General features: G+C 31.7%; 1 protein-coding gene across 1 annotated transcript; it reads left to right on the forward strand.

Moving 5' to 3' along the window:
- Positions 1 to 7126: 7126 nt before the first annotated feature.
- Positions 7127 to 20406, forward strand: LOC127708965 (polycystic kidney disease protein 1-like 2). Its single transcript, XM_052214190.1, has 14 exons — positions 7127 to 7473; positions 9200 to 9321; positions 10204 to 10431; positions 10865 to 11035; positions 11273 to 11433; positions 11911 to 12241; positions 12672 to 13056; positions 13714 to 13853; positions 14195 to 14336; positions 14622 to 14860; positions 15533 to 15710; positions 17207 to 17637; positions 18157 to 18415; positions 19020 to 20406. The coding sequence occupies exons 1-14, from the start codon at positions 7134 to 7136 to the stop codon at positions 19532 to 19534; spliced, it is 3642 nt and encodes a 1213-aa protein (XP_052070150.1). The 5' UTR covers positions 7127 to 7133; the 3' UTR covers positions 19535 to 20406.
- Positions 20407 to 20797: the final 391 nt, after the last annotated feature.

Below are 20797 nucleotides of genomic sequence, written 5' to 3' on the forward strand. Positions count from 1 at the left end.
ATTTGTAACTAAAAGTGGTAGAACCAGTAAAACTATGAAGACAATCGAACTGCGTGTTTCAAATTCTACAGACGCTTTTAGTGAACTTGATGCGCTACTGGCAAAGAAAGATGTCGCTGGAGTACTTGCTGCGGTGAACATTTTGTCTTCTGGTATCGAGGGAGATGTAAGTATATTTTTCGATATTGTTTGATACTCAGTCGTTATGTGGAGAGATGGCAATGAAAATACTACAACTAAGTCTAATCTACCTGTATTTGTTTCACTGACCGGTTAAAAATCAGCAAGCTATTAAACCTTCTAGAATTATTATAGTCTATATAATATAAGGCTAACATTTTTCAACAATTTAAATATTTCTATAAAATCAAAATTTTATTCTGCAACTGCACATATTGCTAGTGAAGACACATTTGAAACAATATTGTCAATTTTTACATTTTGTTGTAGTTGTAAAACGCTCTGTCGAAGGACATCTTCAACAAAACTGAATTTATCTGAAAGACAATATACAAAAATCTAAGATTTTAATTTTTCTCAATACTCCTTCTTTTACGAAGTAGTTTTTTTATTAAGCAAATAAAGTCACTTACCAAAGTTTTCTCTTTCAGAACAATAGTACGGCTGCCCAGGAAGAAATGACTGAGGTTAGTGACATTTAGATTTTAATGAATTAAACATTAAAGTACAATCACTACTACTATGGGGATGTTTTACATGCAATTCAGATCGCATCGAGTGCAGTAAAATGTGGGTTAATCATAAACCGCCATAGTAAAAATGCGCGCAGTAATTTCCAAATTGTATACAGTTATTGAGTTCATTAAATAAGATTTGCAATTATATTTGGATTTACCGTATTTTAAAGCAATATAAGCCTTTGTAAAAAGTCACTCACAAATAAAAGAAAGACAGAAAATACCGAAGAGATATTCAAACTCATAAGTCGAAAACAAATTGACAATATCATGGCAAAAAACGAGACACGACGAAAAGACAAACAATAATACACAAAACACAACATAGAAAGCTAATGACTGAACAACGCGAACCTCACAAAAAACAGGGGTGATCTCAGGTGCTCACGAAGGGTAAGCAGATCAATATCCATATGTGGCTCCCGTCGTGTTGCTCATGTAAGTACAAATCCGGTTATATGTCTAATTCATCAGGTCACATTCGAGGAAAAGAGGACGGGATTGTGATTACAAATAACAATTTAGAAAAAAAAATGTCCGGATTTGACTTAACTTCAGGTCCATTTTGGTATTATCAGCTCTTCAACAATTGTAATAGGTTTTGGATTTTAAACTATACACTGGCCTCCTCGAGAATCACCAAAGAAACGTTTACTGTCCAAATGCGCATCTGGTGCAGTAATAATTACTACCGTTAATGTTATCCCGACTCAAGATTGTCTGATTGGACTTGAAAGATAATTTTAGAAGAACAAATTACAATTGGCATATTTCACTTTCACTTAACAATTGTATGTTTTTCTTTATAAGATGAAAGAAGCTTTAGTAAATTATGTTGAGGCAGTATCAGACAAAGTTCAGAATCTGGGTCAGGCTAAAATGGCAGCCTCGGCAGTTAACGGGCTAACGGACGGTGATATCAGTATGAAAACGAGGGTATGTTTACCTTTATATTCGTTCATAATTTAAACTTTGCATTAATTTCTCAGTTATACAGTTTAATGATTGAACATGGTATATACTTTAAAAAAATCAGGGAAAAAGAGACAAGGAACAATTTAACAATAATCATGAAACTTTTTCGGATTATGGCAAGAAATTGCAGGAAAAGAAGATATGTTTTATAGTATATTTTATAGTACTGGTTTAAAATATTAGAACTGATAAAAAATGGTACAATAATGTAATTTTGGTCAGATGAAGGATAGATAGTATCATATAAAGTGCACATCATTTGATTTAAATTTTGTAATACTTAGTAAGATAGACTTCTTGTTTCGTTAGTCAAAAGGAAGTAATGCCATAGCCAAAACTGCTTCCAGTATGTCATCTAAGTTTGCTGATGAGTCCATGGGAACACTTACAGATGTTGCAAGCGGTAAGAGCTTTTTTTTTATTATATTTTGAAGCAAATTGTCCTTTTTAGTATATTTTTATCGGCATAGTGACGGAGAAAAAACTCTAACAGAAAATTCGATTTTAAAGCGTCTTGTGTGTTCAGATAGAGATATATTACAAATGAACACATTCGTAAAAAATAAGAGAAAGCTAAATTTGTTCCTTTACAAAATTCAATAAGGAAATGTTCACTTGTACATAGTACAAAATTACAGTATTAATGTCTATACATACTTGGAAAATAGAGGAATCTTGGAATGAAAGTAAATATAATAGAACCTAGTTACCAAGTTATACAGCATATTACATGATATGTTTATATACATTTAACTTTATTGTATTTAAAAAAAAATGAATAATCTGACATCTGTTCTGATGTTTTATAAGTGGGATTAAAAGGTATAAGCAACGTTTTGCCTAAAGAATCAACCGAAGACAAAGAAAAGACAGAAAAGCGTAAAAAGAGACAACTTAAACTTGAAAATGACTTATCAGTGAAGGTAAAGTTGATGTGTTTTGTTTTATTCTAAAAGGTATTTGAAATTTTTCTTAATTACATAAAACACGTTTTAACGTTCTTCTTTGCACACCTAATTGTTGCAGTAGTGAAAACATCAATATTAACCATAGCCTTAGAATAAGTATGAATTTTGTAGTTATTTGTAGGTTGTAGTCACATAATTTTAAAATTTAATACAGTAAATATGATTAAATTTCCCATATCCATTAAATCAGTAAAAATATATACTTTATCCAAAAGTAAAAAGACAAATGTCTTATATCCCTAAAGGCTTCGAATTAGGGTTAGTTTGTTTAGAAAACTAATGCCAAGTGTGCTTTGCTTGTGAGATAATGGTGTCTATGCATTATCATGTAAATACAATTTATATTTTGTTTACTTTTATAATAGATTGACCATTGTACAGTCGAAACATCAGTTCCAACCGAAGAAACGACAGAACCAGAGGAAGAAGAAGTTGATAGTTATAATGCTTTCCTTAAAAGATACGACTTAAAAACCTCAAAAGAACTCCTATATTTTTACGACTGTCTGTATGATTTCCCTAAGGCATTCCGAGGTGCTGTTCGGAAGTATGGAGAGATTATGTGGTTTCCATTGTCTATTCTGGAAGTGGATAATGAGAAGATTTTTGCTAAATATTCAATAGAATGGGAACCTTTTGATGTGGATGAATACATTAATGAATACTGTATGAAGGAAATACAGAGGTTAGCTCGAGAGAAACTCGAAGCTGTAAGTTTTTTTATAATACAAATCTTTCGATTTTAGAGAATTTTTTAATTAGGATGTATTGGTTTACTGTATTTTTATTTGACATTGTACGTCCGATTATCTTCCTTACATTTGTGTATTTGTTTTTGATCAACCTTTTATCCTATTATTTTCCTGGTAACACTAACAGTACTACATAATTTAACTCCATGTTAGTGTTAAATCACATGTCCGCATCAATCTCCTTCATGAATCACATTTGCGTTTTTTTGTTGTTCCTTGCATTGCTAAGCAGAAATTACATATCTTGTCGACGCACCTCGTCTCATCTCGACTGACATTCATGCGATTACGACATATAACATGGAAATTACCTATACCTGGACTTATGCGATACTACTGCTGAACATCGGTACACTTACTTCAGTTCTTCATGTTCAAGTTATCTTCTTAAGTTGTCATGGAAATACAGAATACTTAATTATTTATAACGTCTCTTAGGAATGATTAATGAAGTGATATATAGATAATTGCTTACATCCACTTCATTTGAACTTTGGTGGATACCACATCTTCTTATTTTTATATTGATATAAGTAAATCTACTTGGTCTTACAAATAATTAGGTATTTTTTCCGACTTGCATCTTTTTTTCTCTTCGTGTTTAGAGGTTACAAACGCCTCTCATACGATTGATAATACCTATAGTTACATAAATGCTAAAGTTAATTGATTAAATGTACTAGCATTTTTAAAAGTTATTCAGTAAATTTATGTTAAAAATGTTATATACTGTATGAAAAGTAGCAAGAGTTTGCACCATTTAATGTCTGTACCATTTAATATATTATATCTTCTTAAATTAGATATAACGATAAAGCATCGATAAAAATATGCTTAAAAATCTACATTTTAAAAGCTTTGTATGTTCATAATATATCAAATTCAAACTTTTAACTTAAATTGCACTGTGACAAACGGAATTTGCATTGCGATATGTATACGCAACTGAACATAGTGTTACAAGTATGGTAAAGATACACATGTCATATACTACAAATAAAATAGAGAATGAAAATGGGGAATGTGTCAAAGAGACAAAAACCCGACCAAAGAGCAGAAAACAGCCAAAGGCCACCAATGGGTCTTGAACGCATCGAGAAAATCCGCACCCGGAGGCGGGCTCCAGCTGGCCCATAAACAAAAATGTATACTAGTTCAGCGAAATGGACGCACACTAAACTCCGAAACATACAAATGAACCATGATAAAAAAAGCCACCAGTACTAACAAAGACTCGAGGTTCCTGAATTGGGACATGCGCAAGAATGTAGTGGGTAAAACCTGGTTTGTGAGATCTCAATCCTCCCCTACACCTTTAGCCAATGAGGAATAAACAAACACACAGTCAAACTCAGTTCAAAAGAAGTCCGAGTCCGATGTTAGAATAGGACAACCTGCATATAAAAAGTAAAATAACAAAAATTCTGAACTGGAAAATTTCCAAACGGAAAGTCACTTATCAAATGGCAAAATAAAAAAAAACCTCAAAGGAATGGAAAACAACTGTCACATTCCTGACTAGATACAGGCATTTTCTTGTGTAGAAAATGGTTAAATATTAAAGCCAATGTAGAAAAAATGAATTGTTTAAAATTTTCCATTCAATACAAGATATTCCTAAATGTTCATGGCCACTGAGCGCACGGATATCGGTTAAAATCATAAGTTTGTATTCACTTTAACAATTCAATTTTGTCAAATGTTTGATACCATAACTTAATGTTATAACAATTGCGCATTCTCTACACAATTGTTATTTATTTTAACCTGCTCAATTGTGTGAATGTTAACTTACGTTGAACGTTAATCGTAAACGGAAATGGTAGTACTTTTAATTACATTGTTGCTATTTCTAATCAAATTCAGTTTGTCTCACAATTTTCCGATTTGCTTCTCTTCAACAAAACTTTGAAAAAAGTAACCAAATACTGCATAAGAAAGTTGTTCTTCATAAAAATAAAGTAAAAAAGAAGAAATGTATAATGTGATACAAATACTAATAAAAACAACAAAACTCCTACCTGTAGTGTGTCTCATTAAAATAAAATGCTATTCTTTAATTCAGGATAAAGACGTGGCATCAGCTAGTATGAATGCTATCGGGGACGTTTCTAACTTAATGCTTGGAAAGATGGAAGCATCACGACGCAGGAGAAGAAGGAGAGAGGCTATTGCAAACGGAACCGACCCTGGCGGCGACGATGACGACGATGATGTTGAGGACGTTGATCAGAGTATGACCATCGAGGCCGATAATGTTGCTGTACAGATGCAGAATATAGACCCTAATGCTGAAGGTATGTTTAAAAGAAACATTTTCTTCACGACAACTAGACATACATGTACAAACTTAGTTACATAGGATAGGAATTTGTAAAAATGAAAATTCACTTGTTTTCCAAAACCCAGTTAAACTGTCTTATTGCAATATCTATGTTATTATTTTCACAATAAAATATTGTTTACACAAAAAAAACTTATTTAAAATTTAGAAGTAGAAATTTTATGTACGACTATAAGTCATTCATTGTTGATGGTTTAGATTGAAAAAAATTATCAAATGTTGTAGACGTATTTCAGTTGCTTCTAATTGTGCTTATTCTATGACAGGTGCGCAGGCAATGGGAACTGACTCTGGAGGTGCTTCTATGGACCCTAGTTTGTTCGGTGAAATGGGAGCTGAAGGAGGTTGTGCTGTGGGTGCCACTGTAAGTAATTCCTACAGATATTGTACGCTTTGTAAAACACAATTGTATTTGTACATGTAGTTTAGGATAAATATTTTTGATTTATGTGCATTTTACCAGTTAATAAATAATTTTGATATGGATAAGTCGAACTGAAAATAGTATTATCATTCTTAATAATTCTAACTATTATACTAATAAACCTATACCTATAACTTGGAAATCACCTTCACTGTCACAAAACCGGCGTAATAATGATTCAGTAAGCGGAAACGTAGAAATAACACTGTTATGCCTTCCAGCATTGATAATTATACCATACTGAAAAAATTAAATCTGACCTTGACACTGCAACGTGTTTAGATTCCTGTCTTCACCAGTAATTGTGTGACGTTTAAAAATATATGAACATTCATTAGACAGTCGTAATCAAAAATATTACGAGCGACCATACGAATGCGGTTTGGTTAATAATTTAACTTTATTCAGAGAGGTTAACAGAAAATGATAATTTTTTAAGGTTGTTGTAAACAAAGACAATCCTTTTACATTTGGAAATACCTCAGATTCCAATGTGAAGACCAGAGTAGTTTCTATAGATTTGAGTAATCCCTGCACTGGACAGAAAGCTGTGGTACAAAACACGTCTAAACCTATAGAAGTAGAAATGGATGGTAATTATATATTTGAAAATAAGTTTTAAAATCATCACATGCTGTTTCCATTTTTGAATTTCTATTTAAGTCGATACATCATTAGCATGTTTAAAATTTAATAATATGTTAGTGTTGACTTGAATATAGTTCCTTTTTGCAAATAATAAATTTACCACCTTTTAAGATTGTGATGAATTATCTGTATTACTAAGCGTTACTGTTAATTATATACAACCCCAAATTAATAAACAATCATAACATTACTTTTGCAACATACATTTACATTTGTAAAATTTACTAGCGTATACTTTGGCTACGAGTATTACCATTTTCTTCATTCACATGATACTTAATCCCTTTTCAAATTGCAGGTAATCCAGATAAAATAGATTGTCCAATGGAATTTATATTATGTTTGTCCCGGAAAACAACTGGTGAAGACCCAACAGAATATAACTATCACCCAGTTCAAGTGGATACCAACGATTCAACAATACATTTTACTATATGGCCTGATAGAGAAGGAGATCGGTTTAAAGTGTTTTTGAAATATGAAGACTATCCAAATGCAACCTTCTACGACCACACTACCATAATACCCCATGACAAGGATGCTTTTAAACATATTGACCCGGATAAGTATCCTGAGAAGAGAAGATACCTACAGCATACCTACTTCCCACCTCAACATTTAACTAAGCTGAATGGAACATATAGAGTTGCTATCAAGTTACATGGTAAGGCTTGATTTTCTTTAAACTCTAAAAGATTGTCATGGTTGCTGTCTTGTATGTTACTTTTATTGATACCAAGAAAAAATAATGCCCATATTAGTATTATGGCTGAAAATATACATTTAATGTCATATTGCTTTAAAACAATTGTCTGGAGTAAGCCCTATAATCAGAAAAAATCCATTGTCCTATTGTTGTAATCATATTATATGAGATAACGGCTGATTTCCTCCTCTGCATCAACTATGCTGTTATCAAGATCATTTAGATAAAGGTGTATTTGAAAATAATCTCATTGATTCAGATTAATAGTGTTTTAATGGATACATGTCAATACATTATATTAATATAGAATAATTAATGTGGTATGAAAATTTGCTGTTTTAAAATTTTGGAAATTATTTGAGATAAAGGAATATATCTCCCTCGTGCAAAGCTCTGATTCCTTGACCAGCTTTGTCTATACCTTTTGTCATTTTTGGTTTATAAGCTCTTAATTTTTTCAATAAGTTTTCAATTTTTAAATATTGTTGCTTCGAGCATCACTAAAGAGACATTCATTGTCAAAATGGGCATCTGGAGTAGAATAAATGGTACCGTTAATGTTATTTCAAAAACAATATTAAATCAAAGTGTTATTCAAGTTGATCTATAAATGTTATTTCATATATATTGGAATTTTAAGACCTCTATATTATATATTTATCGGAATATCCATGTAAAATACAAATTTGAATGCGTGTGACACTTTTCTGGAATAACCTTCGTCATGTATTGTGGAGACCAAAAGTTTGGTTAGGTTGATATTTGAGAGCATAGAAATAGAGGATGACAAAAAAGAAATAATTCAAAAGCCAACTCAGGCAGTTACATTAGTTGCAGACTGAAAAATTATAAAACCAAATTTTTATTTCAATTGCGAGTACCAAAGCACAAGCTTTAGGGCAAGGGATACTTTCAGGGTTTAACATTCCACCAATGTGATATAAACTTTTGATAAAAATTTCAGTACGCATTGAACATAATCTGCAATAACATCTAAAAGGCGCAGTCAAAATGCTTTGTTTTTTGTTGATCTTCTCTCCTATCAAAAAGCTGCTACATGAATCATAATGTTGTTTCTGCAGCTTTCTTACCGCCTTGTTTGTTTATATTTTGTTGAAACCAATCCACCATTTTTCTGCATAAGGAAATGCCTATACCAAGTCAGGAATACGATAGTTGTTTGCCATTCGTTTGATTTGTTTGAGCTTTTGATTTTGCCATTTGTTAAGGGACTTTCCGTTATGAATTTTCCTTTGAGTTCGATATTTTGGTTATTTGACTTTTTGCTATAAAAGGTGCAATCTTTTTCAATAAAGGTAACTTTTGATGGTTACGAGGTTGGTTTGGGCCTGCACCTGTTTTAACACTTTTTGGCTGACCAAACTTTTTATTTGCATTTGTTTTTTTATTATTCCGAAAAGAAATTCGGTCAAGAAATAAAATCTGAAAAAATCATTTCCACGTACATACATGTAGTGTGTGAAATTCTGTTTCAAATAACTAAATGTAATATCTGGAAATTGGGTTCGAAGTACTAGTAATTAAATGTACGTAGTATCTGTGATTGTATTTAATTCTTGACTTTGAGATAAAACATTTATACTGTAACATTATGTATATATCATTGCTATTGTGATTTTTATTTCGAAAGTATTAAAACGTCTTTTACTTATATTTGAATTAGAAAAGACAACAGTTAATTTTGAGGAGACAAAAGTTTGTCTGAACTACTCTACACAGTTGATGATATCCGGATGTAAATTCTGGAGTGAAGAAGAACAAACATACAAAGGAGATGGTCTTTTGGTAAGGTTTATTATTTCTTTTCAAAAATTTTAATTATTTTTTTTCAGAAATTTGTAATTCTGCTCTCCATTTTTGATATGAATATAACAATATAACTGTGTTTAGAGAATAACTAAAACGTCCAGAATTTAAACAGTTTTGAATCTGTGTTTTCTGAAGATTTTTTTTATAGCTTTATTTTTATACGGAAAGCAATACTATTTTCAGTGCTTTTAAAAAGCAAGGTTCCCATACCCAATACTAACATATTGGTAAATGTGTAGAGCATGACTAAATTTTTATAATTAAAACTTAATTCTATGTACGAAAAGCAATTTCATGGTTATCTTGTCTAGTCATCCGGAATGCCATGGCACTGTACATGCTGTATTTCTACAAAAAAATTATATTCACCTGTTTGAATCATAATTCTTTTAAAGTTCCATTTAACTTTGATTTTAAACCTTCATTTGTTTGATAAATAAAATTAGAATGGAAGCGGGGAATGTGTCAAAGAGACAACAACCCGACCAAAAAGCAGAAAACAACCCAAGTCCACCAATGGGTCTTCAACACAGCGAGAAAATCATGCACCCTGAGGCGGATTTCAGATGGCCCTAAACAAAAATGTGTACTAGTTCAGAGAAAATGGACGTCACACCAAACTCCGAAACATATAAATGAACTAAAATTAAAAAAAAAACATACAAGAGTAACAATGTGTCCATTTAAAGAAAAGCTAATTCTCAGACCTCAAATTAGTAGCACATGCGTAACATTAGCAATACACTCTGCCTATAGGTAAGTTTGTATTGAGCAGGTTATATTTACCATCAGTCGTTTTGATAAATGAACACTGCAAAAATGGAATAGTTTACTTTTGAAAATATTCAATTATTATAGGTTTCTAATGAAACAACAATCTGGAAGACGAAGTGTTTATCAACTCATCTCACATCTTTTGGTGGTGATTTTGCTGTACCACCTAATACAATTGACTTCAGCAATGTTTGGGCTAAATTTGATTTGACCAGCAACGCTGCCGTATTCTCAACAGTTATTGCACTAATTGGTCTGTATATTATTGGTGTTATTTGGGCACACCATATGGATAAAAAGGATCTTTTAAAAGTAAGTTCATATTCCCCTATTCTTTAAATATATCAAAATTAAACATCTTATAGTGAATAAAGTGTTCATAGTTTTATATATATATATATATATATATATATATATATATACTCTTTTTAAGTTCTACAAGTTTGGATTAACTGAGGACCGCGGTATTTTTAAAAGATCAATTATTATTTAAAAATTGCATAAAATGGTCAAATTTTAAGCCTATAATTTAGGGTCCAGTCAAACTGGAGCAATGATTTCCACCACACTCTTTTGTTAGTAATTGATGTTTATTTCCATTCATGGTCTTGTAATGGTTTCTGGTCATTTTTTTTATTCTGAAAACATCAGTCAAATTTAAGAAACTGTTTTTACAGTTTACCACAGATAAGACGCCAATATATCTTATCCTGTTACCAGTAAAGAATGAATGATATTTTTACAGTGGGGAGCGACACCTTTGGAGGACAACCTTCCAACTGACTGTTATCACTATCAGGTAACAGTTCAAACAGGAATGAAAAAGAACGCTGGTACATCATCTAAGATTAGTTTTGTCATGTCTGGAGAAACTCACGACTCTGGAGCTAGAAGACTTTATGATGGACATAGAAAGGTACTATTGAATGTTCATAAACTTCATGTGATTAAATTTAGACAGCACTTTTTTTAAATCTGACAATGACGTTCACATAATTTGAGCATTCTTATATTTTTGATCGAAGTTAACCTTTCAGAAATAACGAATCATAACAACTTTTTTCATTATACGACATTATGGTTTAAAAAGTATGTAGATACATGTAAATAAAACTTAACATAACAAACAATTAACTTTGACACATATTCACAGATTTTACCAACTGGGAGTATACTGAATTACATTCTAAGTGTTGAACGCTGTTTAGGTCCATTATCATATTTCCGTATATGGCATGACAATAGTGGAAAAGGAAAGATGAGATCTTGGAAACTGGACCAAATTCAGGTTTCAGACATACAAACAGGGGAACGGTAGGAAAATTTTGAATTTGTTACTAACACAATCACGGGAAATTATCCCAACATAGACACCTCACATTCCTTCAACTCGGAGATATTTCACTCTATCTTAACATACAAGCATATCCATTTAATCATATTTTCTTCGGATACAAAACACTTATTTAGCGTGTTAAAAACTCTTTTAACAGGAGAATTATTTTTCTTTATTTTCTTCAATTTTTAACTGTTTCCGGTTTCCGGTCTATTTGTTTTACGATTAACTTTAGGAGTTAGTTTAACAATTGTCATGTACGCAAAATCAATTTTTGTCGCATTTAGACCAACTCCGAGAAATAACCGTATGCTTTCATTCAGAACCTTTAACATATATTTATACCCACAGTAGACAAGATATGTCAGCAAATGTTTGAAATGGAAAAGCATTCCGCTATTCACCATTGTTTCGCCATGAAAGTCAATTGACCAAGTCAGCAATTGTGTTTGCAGATACTTTTTTTTGTGTGGTCGTTGGTTAGCTGTAGAAGAAGACGATGGTATGGTAGATAGGATAATACCTGTTGCTGGACGTGAGGACTTAGCTGCATTCAAACATCTCTTTTCCTCATCTATCAGAAAGAAACTGACTAGTGACCATCTATGGTTTTCAATTTTTTCTCGACCAACAAGAAGTAGTTTCACACGCGTTCATCGTATTTCCTGCTGTATGTCTCTGTTATTTATGACCATGATAACAAATGCCATGTGGTTCAAATCAGAAGACAACACAACTCAAACAAATGCAATGCAAATTGGACCAATTTCCTTTACTCTACAGCAGGCAAGATTTAAAATGATTATTTTCTTTATGAACCCCTTTCATAATAAGATTGGAATATCTTGAAAGCACTGTCGTAAAAATGTTATGTTAATTATTGTATATTTAATGAAAAATGTGCCAGCACCCATTTGGATGCTCCTTAGTTAAAACACAAGAGTTTATTTGTTTTTTTATAGTAGGTCAACACAACATATTCAATAATATATATTAACTTTAACTGACCATGACATAAATGAAAAAATGATGATAACTATCTGTAAAAGCTAAACACCCCACTTACTCATTCCAAAACAGTATTTACTGGGTTAGGTTAATTTCATTTAAATTTTTATAAGATTTTTATTCTGTGTATTTTTTTTTTATAACAATTCAAGTAGAACGGGTTGTTATTTGTTCACATTTATCATGTTTATATTTTATCATGTTTCAGGTTTTTGTAAGTTTTGCAAGTACCATGTTAGTTCTTCCTGTTAACTTAATTATAATCACGTTCTTCCGCCGTTGTCGACCAAAGAAAAATGCCATAATGCAAATTAATCAACAGATGCCAAAACGCGGGAAGTGGAAGAATGTAACTAATTCTTCGCAGATTTGGGGTAATGCTCCAAAAAGGAGTAAATGGCAAAAGTTCAAAGATTCAATAGAAAATATAACAAATTTTCACCAAAGATCGAAATACGGTGCTCAGGACATCGACCCTGAAGAAGAAGACAAACCAATGCCAAAAATAGTAGGAATGCCCGAGGAAAAACAAGCCAAAAAGAAAAAGAAACCAGGAACATTTCCTCATTGGTGTATCTATATTGCTTATGTATGTAAGTACCTATTTATTTCAAACATTGCAATACAGTTTATATTATCAAAATGAAAATTGAGAGCAAAGTTGATTTTTGTTCGGTGCTGGTGTTTTATCCTTTAAAAATAAGAAGATACCAAGAACACAATTTTAACACATTAAAAAACAATATGATAAAAACGAAAAAAAACGAACATAGTCAGCCATAAACTGCAATGAAATATGAAGTTTGAGCAATACACACAGCACCTTAATCCGGATGAATGAAAGTGCACCGGAACAAAATGGAATATAGACCAGAAAAAGCTGACAACAACCTGTAATGTTTTCAATCAGATATTGTGCTCCAATCATTAAAGGTATTATGCCTTGAGCAAATTAAATTTGATACGACTTAATAATCTAGTATAGCTTTCCTTTGTTGCCTAAGGGTTTGTTTTCAGTAAGTACTTATGTTTGTCTTTGTAAATAGCAAATAAAGCACATAAAAATGTTTTCCCAGGTATTATACCTTTAATCTAAAGCTTGTTTTTAAATATTAATTTATAATTGTGAAAAAAAATCTTACATGTCATGAAGCACAAACATACTTTAGATTACATGAATAGTCAATACTTTTTTATCGAATGTATTAATCAGAATAAACTATCATTCTATTGTTTTGGTTTGATTACAGTAACTGTGTTGAGCATGATAGTACCAGGATTTTTCACTATATTGTACAGTATGGAATGGGGACCAGAAAAGGCAAATGAATGGCTTACTACATTCGTAATGTCATTTTTTCAGTCAGTTATCGTAGTCCAACCAATCAAGGTACTGTACTAGATATATGGAATGTTGCACGTTATGAAACTTCAAGTTGAGATCAGATTGGTGATCAATTTAGCAAAAGAGTCCTACTTAAAAGTGTTTGTTAAACTATTGGTTTGTTGTTTTAAGAAATGAATTTGCCAAAATTATGATCCATCTACCAAATTTAATTGCAACTTGATATGTCAATGGTATCATTCTTTTAGACAAAAAGAAGATAAGAAATAGGATGATGATTATGACAATACTGAAATAGAGTTGAACATACCAATGTGACTACACAAATTCTCACACGTTCAATACATTGTTTTCGTGTGACCTTTTATATAACTATTATATTGCAGGTTATGGTTTTAGTTGCCTTCATAGCATGTATAGTGAAGAAACCAGACATTGACGAAGAGGACGGTGCTTCAGAAGATATAAACAATGTTATCGCAGCGCACGATGAAGAAATGTTACATAAAGACCACGAAGAACTAGATGGTATTGATATTTTCCTTTTTTGTCTCCATCTTATAAAAATAACATTGAAAATAGTTGAAAATATAATCCAATATATTTTACATTATTTTGTTCTACCTGAAATGTCCCCTAATGATTGGTACTATATTTAATTTATTCATTTTACTGACCGAAATAGTTTTTAACCAAACTCTATCTATACTGAACAATATCAAATTTATCAATGCCATACCTTGTTTTCAGTTCTAAAAATACTTTGAACTCTTGATTTTATTATTTAAATGAAAAGTGTTAATTATTTTACAGCAATTGTGGCAAAACGGAAACTAGCGAATGAAGACTGTAAGCCAATAGACATGGAATCGTTAAACAAAGCTAGAGAGAATCGAATGATGGAGATCAAGATGGAAACACTGTTAAGAGAGATTGCCATCTATTTATTATTTGTCCTCGTTCTGTTTTTCCTGTCTTACCAACAGAGAGATTCATTTTCCTACCAGATGGCTGCAAATCTTAGAAATTATTTCGATAACGGATTTACATCGGTAATTATTCAGTTATTTTATATTGCACCCGACTTAGATAATAACATCTTGCCGATTTCTTTCTGTTCAGTTTTTGTGTTTTAGTCTGTTTTTCAAGTACTATAAGCAATAGGTCAACTATATTTAGACAATTAAGCATGAAATTTTAATCATTTTCATAAAAAAACATGTATCTGAATACAGCATTTTATTTTTTAAGCTTGATCCCTTCAGGGAGGCTTTGTGTATTTATCTTTCACACTGCCATCTGTTAGTTATCACCTGACACTACACTCCAATTCTAGGTAGTCTACACTACAATAAGTCAATATAGACTTTTTACATCAATTTGTTACCATTTTGCTAGATATTGCAACATTAATTGGCATTAAATGTTATGTTCTTGTACGATACTTATAAGGACCTGATAAAGATTCGACATAAATCCATAGAAGACACGTTGATTTTTTTTCACGTTCTTATCCTACATTTTATCGTCAAGACTAATCTACCTTGAAGTCCGGTATGGAATCACTTGTTGCATGATTGTTTCGCTTTTTGGTCCTTAGTATTTCCGGCAGATGATAGGTTTGTTGTAATTTTTACAAGTTGTTTTGCATTAATTGATTTTAATTTCTGTTTGATACGATAGGAAAATCTTGATATTTTGCTTTTTATTATTACTCATCACAGATATCTACAACCGAAGGATATTGGAAATGGATGGATTCCAAGCTCATTCCAGCAATGTATGCCTCGCATTACGCCAATGGTACTGAAATAATAAGATGGTGGGATAAGAGGTGTACAGCAGATATGGTTTCTCGTAGAGTTGGTATCCCACGACTTAGACAGCTTCGGATAAAGCCAGGTAAATATTGGTCAAGTACTTTAACGGTATTATGATTTAATGAAAATCACATTTTTTCTTCCCACATTAATTGTTTAATTGAATGCAGTAATTCACGTCGGACATATAGTACTGGATGCAATTATTGTATAATTTCAGTAGCCCTTCACTTTATTTACTAAGATTTCAAAAATTATGGAATTCAAGATAGAAGTTTTATTTGATAGGCAAATTAGGGATGATATGCATTTTTACTAAGGGTCATGTTCTCTCTCTCTTTTTGAAATCTAAGGTCTGCCACTGATTTAGTATTCGTGCTTGCCTCGCATCTATATACTGTAACCAAATGCCAAATATTGTAATCAACTCTTGTGGTGAATAACTCTTCCGTCACGTCTTTTCCGTAGTCGTATTCAGTAAAAAGTCAAAAGTAAGGAACGAGTGAACCTACCCACCTATACCGACCTACATTCCTACATACTATCCACTTTGTCCCTGGTGGGACATGATGCCATAGAAAGATGTGAAGGTATCATCTAACAAATAGGCATGATTTTTCACATTTTGTACCCGGTAAACTTGATGAAAACTTTTGGTCAATAAAATTAATTTTCAGATAAATGAAGAATAGTAAAGCCTTCAAAATTGATTTATATGAACATCAAGATTGTTTTATATGTTTTCTGTACTATTTTTGTTTGACTCTCCATATTTTCAAATCTATATCAGACATTCGTCTTGAAATTATTGCAATGTGTATTTCCACTTTTTATTCGCACGAATATTGTGATGCAATTGTACAAAAAAAATAGGCGGAGGCACTTATTTCTTTTTGATATTTTGATAGGTAAATGTGACATTGTGTGCCCCCATCTCCAATATGTTAGAGCAAATTTAAAGCAGAATGTTGCTGCGGATACACAAAACATAATTACATTTCAACATTTTAATTTTTTTTAACTATTGGAAATCAAATCTATGGACGATACTGATTACATTCATATGCACATATATGAAACAAACAGTTGACTTAGTATGTTAAAAAGTCATTGGAACAATGGAAGATGATGGTTAAAAGTATGATTGTAAATATAAATTATTTTCCCCGGAGTGCTTTTTCATTAAACCAAAAATATTGTCCAATTGATTGTCAATACTAGACATGTGGAATATATGACTCATATATAAACTCAGACGCTGTTACAAATCAATCAATTCGTAAAACGTACGGGAATATTTACAATAAAGCATTATGGAAATTTGTAGGTATTGGAAGATAATATGTTTGTCAGTGCAGCACATTTAATAAAAAAGATGTGATTGTCTTGCTTAAGAATTTAAAACTACCCTTGTTGGTCCGCTTTGTCTTGCTCAATATAGAATTCATGAACTTTCTATTTTTTTACCTGGATGTCATCTTGTTCGAAATTGGAGGTAAATATCGTATAGTTGTATTTATTTGTAAACGTTTACAGGAATAAGTGTATTTCCATTGTTAACTCAATGTATTATTGCAGATACTTGTTCGGTAAATCGTCGTTTAGATAGTCTTATTCACCACTGTAGAAACGAGTACGGATGGACTGATGATGACGCCAAAGATTATCTTCCTGGTTGGGTGAAACCTGATATAAGTAACCTCTCAGCAGTAGAGGAGTCGAAAACACCATGGGTTTACAGAAGTTCTTTTGAGTTAGCAAATGCGCCGTATGTTGGAGAAATTTCAACGTATAAAGGTGGTGGATATGTTGCAATGTTTGAAAGAAATGTTGAAAGAAATAACGAACTTATTGCACATTTACGGAAACATGTTTGGTTAGACGTGTATACAAGAGGAGTTTTCCTAGAATTTACAGTGTATAATCCTAATCTTAATTTATTTGGTTCGATGATAATGTTAGTAGAATTTATGCAGTCAGGTGGTGCAGTAACCAGAATGGAATTTAAGGTAAAATTTATCAGGAAAATTTATAGTTCTACCACAATAAATGTCCGGAGACAGTTACGTTTTAAGAGTAAGAAAAACTATGTTACGGACTATTAATTGAAATCCACATGTACTTCTCTTTTTGTTTATTCATAGAAGATATTTTCACGGAATATTTATGCAGGTAAATGTTACAATTTCTTTTTGAGTTTACCTATTTTTTACATGATCAGATGGCATCTCATGTTACCAGTGATAATCAAAGATACTAGACCTATAATTTTGTACCCCAAACGTGCGTTTCGTATACAAAACACTCATTTGTTACGCTCGAATAAAAAAGTGAAAAATTCAATTACGGTACAAATTGGAAGTGCGTTGATGACCCAAAATTCCGAAAGGTTTTGCAAAATACAGCAATGATAATTTACCAGAAAATCCTTAGTATGTCGAACAATTCAAAGTTTTGTAAACAGTTAATTTCTAATTATGATCATATCATCTCAATGAAAATGAACAAAAAATTTTGTTTTTTGATAGATTTTCAGACTTCTTAGCTACATCGGAGGAATGGGAGTTGTGGTTATTCTATTTGAGGTTTTATATGCCTGTTTTACTCTGTACTTCTTCGTTCACTTCGTTAAGAAACTAAAGAAGGAGAGAAAGAAATATTTCAATTCGTTCTGGAACAAATTAGAGTTTGCTTTAATGCTGTTTTGTGTTACTGTGATAGCGATGTATGCTTTAAAGCACATTTTGACGTCTGTTGCAATGAACGCTTTGAAAGACAGAGAGCGAGGTATGTATAACGGTAAACAATAAACATTCAACTTTTAACATATCAAACTATTTTAAACGCATCGTATCGGTCAACCAATGCATGATGGTGACTGTAAAACGTATTTAGTATAATTTTCAGTCGTTCTTTCTGATAACTGTTGGAACTGTTTTTTCTGTGAACGAAGTAAATCGGACTTTTATTTGTTATTTCATTCTCTGTTAAAAATAGGTGCTTAACAGTCTTGCTTAAAGTTCAATATTATAACTTGATAATTTGTTCAATGTTAAAATCGCTCGACTTAAGTGCTCACGTTTAACCATGTGAAAGATGAACTTATTTTGCATACTAACATAATATATTTTCTTAAAAGAAATTTACACACGCAGACAGTCCTAGTTGTCAAATTATAAATATCATATAATGATACAATAACCCATGCGCACTTTATCGAAAACTCGTTTCAAAACTTTTCTTGTGGTCTCGTCAGTTGTCGACGATTGTTTTTTGTTAAAAAATAAATCATAACATCTGGTTACTTGTGAAGGTTTCTCTTGTAGAAAAGGTACATTTTCTCATTGTAAATAAAAAACAATGTACCTAATATTGCTTATTTTTTATACAGCTGACAACGTGAATTTCCAGTCTCTCGCCGCGTATGATGAACTTTACAGTTATATGGTGGGAATAGTGGTGTTCCTTGCAACCATACAGTTCCTTAAACTTCTACAGTTTAACAAGAAAATGAATATGTTGGGAGATACAGTCAATTTGGCATCAAAAGATCTAAAAGTATTTTCTTTTGCATTCATCATGTACTTCTTAGCGTTCACAATATTTGGCTTCCTTCTCTTTGGTTCTACATTATATGCCTTTGCTGGTTTTATCAGCGCAGCAGAATCAATGTTTGCATTCACGTTAGGAAGTTTTGATTTCGCCGCAATGGAAGCATCACAAAAGATTTTGGGTCCTATATTTTTCTTTTTATTTATTTTTATAGTTTATGTGGGATTAATGAGTATTTTCTTAACGATAATTGCTGATGCTTTTGCAACTGTAAAGGAAGATGTAGCCAATCAAACAAACGACTATGAGATTGTTGATTTCATGTGGAAGAAAATCCAAGGTGTTATAGGATGAATTGTTAATTGAGAAAAGGGTATATAGGAGTTAACCAATCCTTGATTGTTATTGTTTCATGGTTTTTTTACTAAGAGTTTCAAAGTTTTACTCATATCAGTAGATTGTTTGTAATCAATAGCTATTCACAAGGACCTTGAAAAAAGAATATCAATGTTATTAGTTTGTTTTGAATAATGACTACAGAATGTATTCACATAGCTTAATTCATTGATTAATACATAAAACAAATCTATGTTTTGCATGTTTATGTGAAACCTTTTCTCAGGGAAATATTTTCCGTGTCCATTACAAAAACTAGAAAAAGTAGTACAGGAAATTTCTATGTTAGTTCATTTACTTTAGAAACGTTAGCAGATCCTTACAATTTTTGAAAAAAATTATGACGCCTATTACCTAATTCCCTAACTACTTCAGTTAGTCTACCCATTGTCAACGGATGATTATTAAGAAAAATAGAAAAAATTGGTCTTTAAACAAGCCTTTTGTATTCTTTTATACTTTGCCATAATGATGAACAAATAGTAAAAAAAGCCTGAAAATACAGTGTACCATTCTCGATGTCTACTTTATCACACTTACTCAAATGTGTCTCACTTTTGAATGACAACAAATCTACTTGATTTGTCAATATGCACATTAGTTGTCACAATACATTGTTTCAAATGCAAACATTATAATGGTTATAACATTTATATGAAATAATCCCCCCTTGTGGCCACACTAGTTAATTAAGTCTTGTAAATTTACCTATGAAAACAAAGCTATCAGAAAAAAAAACAATTAACAGCTGTATATATGCACGCAACAATAAAGATCTCATTGTTATGGTTTCTTCGAACTTTTAGTTTAAATAAAAATGATGCAAATTATCTCATTTGAGTTATTTGTCTTTACGCAACAGGTCAGCTATCTGAAACGAACTGGCTAATTTCTTTCATGAATCTGATATATCCAACATGCGTTTTATTAATAACAAAAACTCCGATTAGGATTTTTCAAAGTTGATTGAAAAATTTTAAAAAAAAAACATCATCAAGGATACCAGGCTTATGATCAGACCGCTAGACGCACTTTTAGTTTATATAAGGTTCACCAGTTTAAGTCAACTCAAAACAATTGGAAAATCAAACTGATATGTACTGATAGTAATGCAACTTTATACAAAATATCATTGATCTATTACAAGTAGTTCCTATCAAACAAACTTAAGAAGAAAACTTACAATTGAAAATTGCATAACAATTGAAAGTCGCTGAACCA

This window comes from Mytilus californianus, unplaced genomic scaffold (genome assembly GCF_021869535.1).
Source record: "Mytilus californianus isolate M0D057914Y unplaced genomic scaffold, xbMytCali1.0.p SCAF_7, whole genome shotgun sequence".
Lineage (NCBI taxonomy): Eukaryota > Metazoa > Mollusca > Bivalvia > Mytilida > Mytilidae > Mytilus > Mytilus californianus.

Excerpts from the sequence above, each read along its gene's own strand:
- LOC127708965 (XM_052214190.1), top strand. The coding sequence starts at position 7,134 with ATGGAATTTATATTATGTTTGTCCCGGAAAACAACTGGTGAAGACCCA. Across the intron at positions 14,337-14,621 it reads AGACCACGAAGAACTAGATG|CAATTGTGGCAAAACGGAAA; the intron begins GTATTGATATTT and ends ATTATTTTACAG. Across the intron at positions 14,861-15,532 it reads TCGATAACGGATTTACATCG|ATATCTACAACCGAAGGATA; the intron begins GTAATTATTCAG and ends TACTCATCACAG.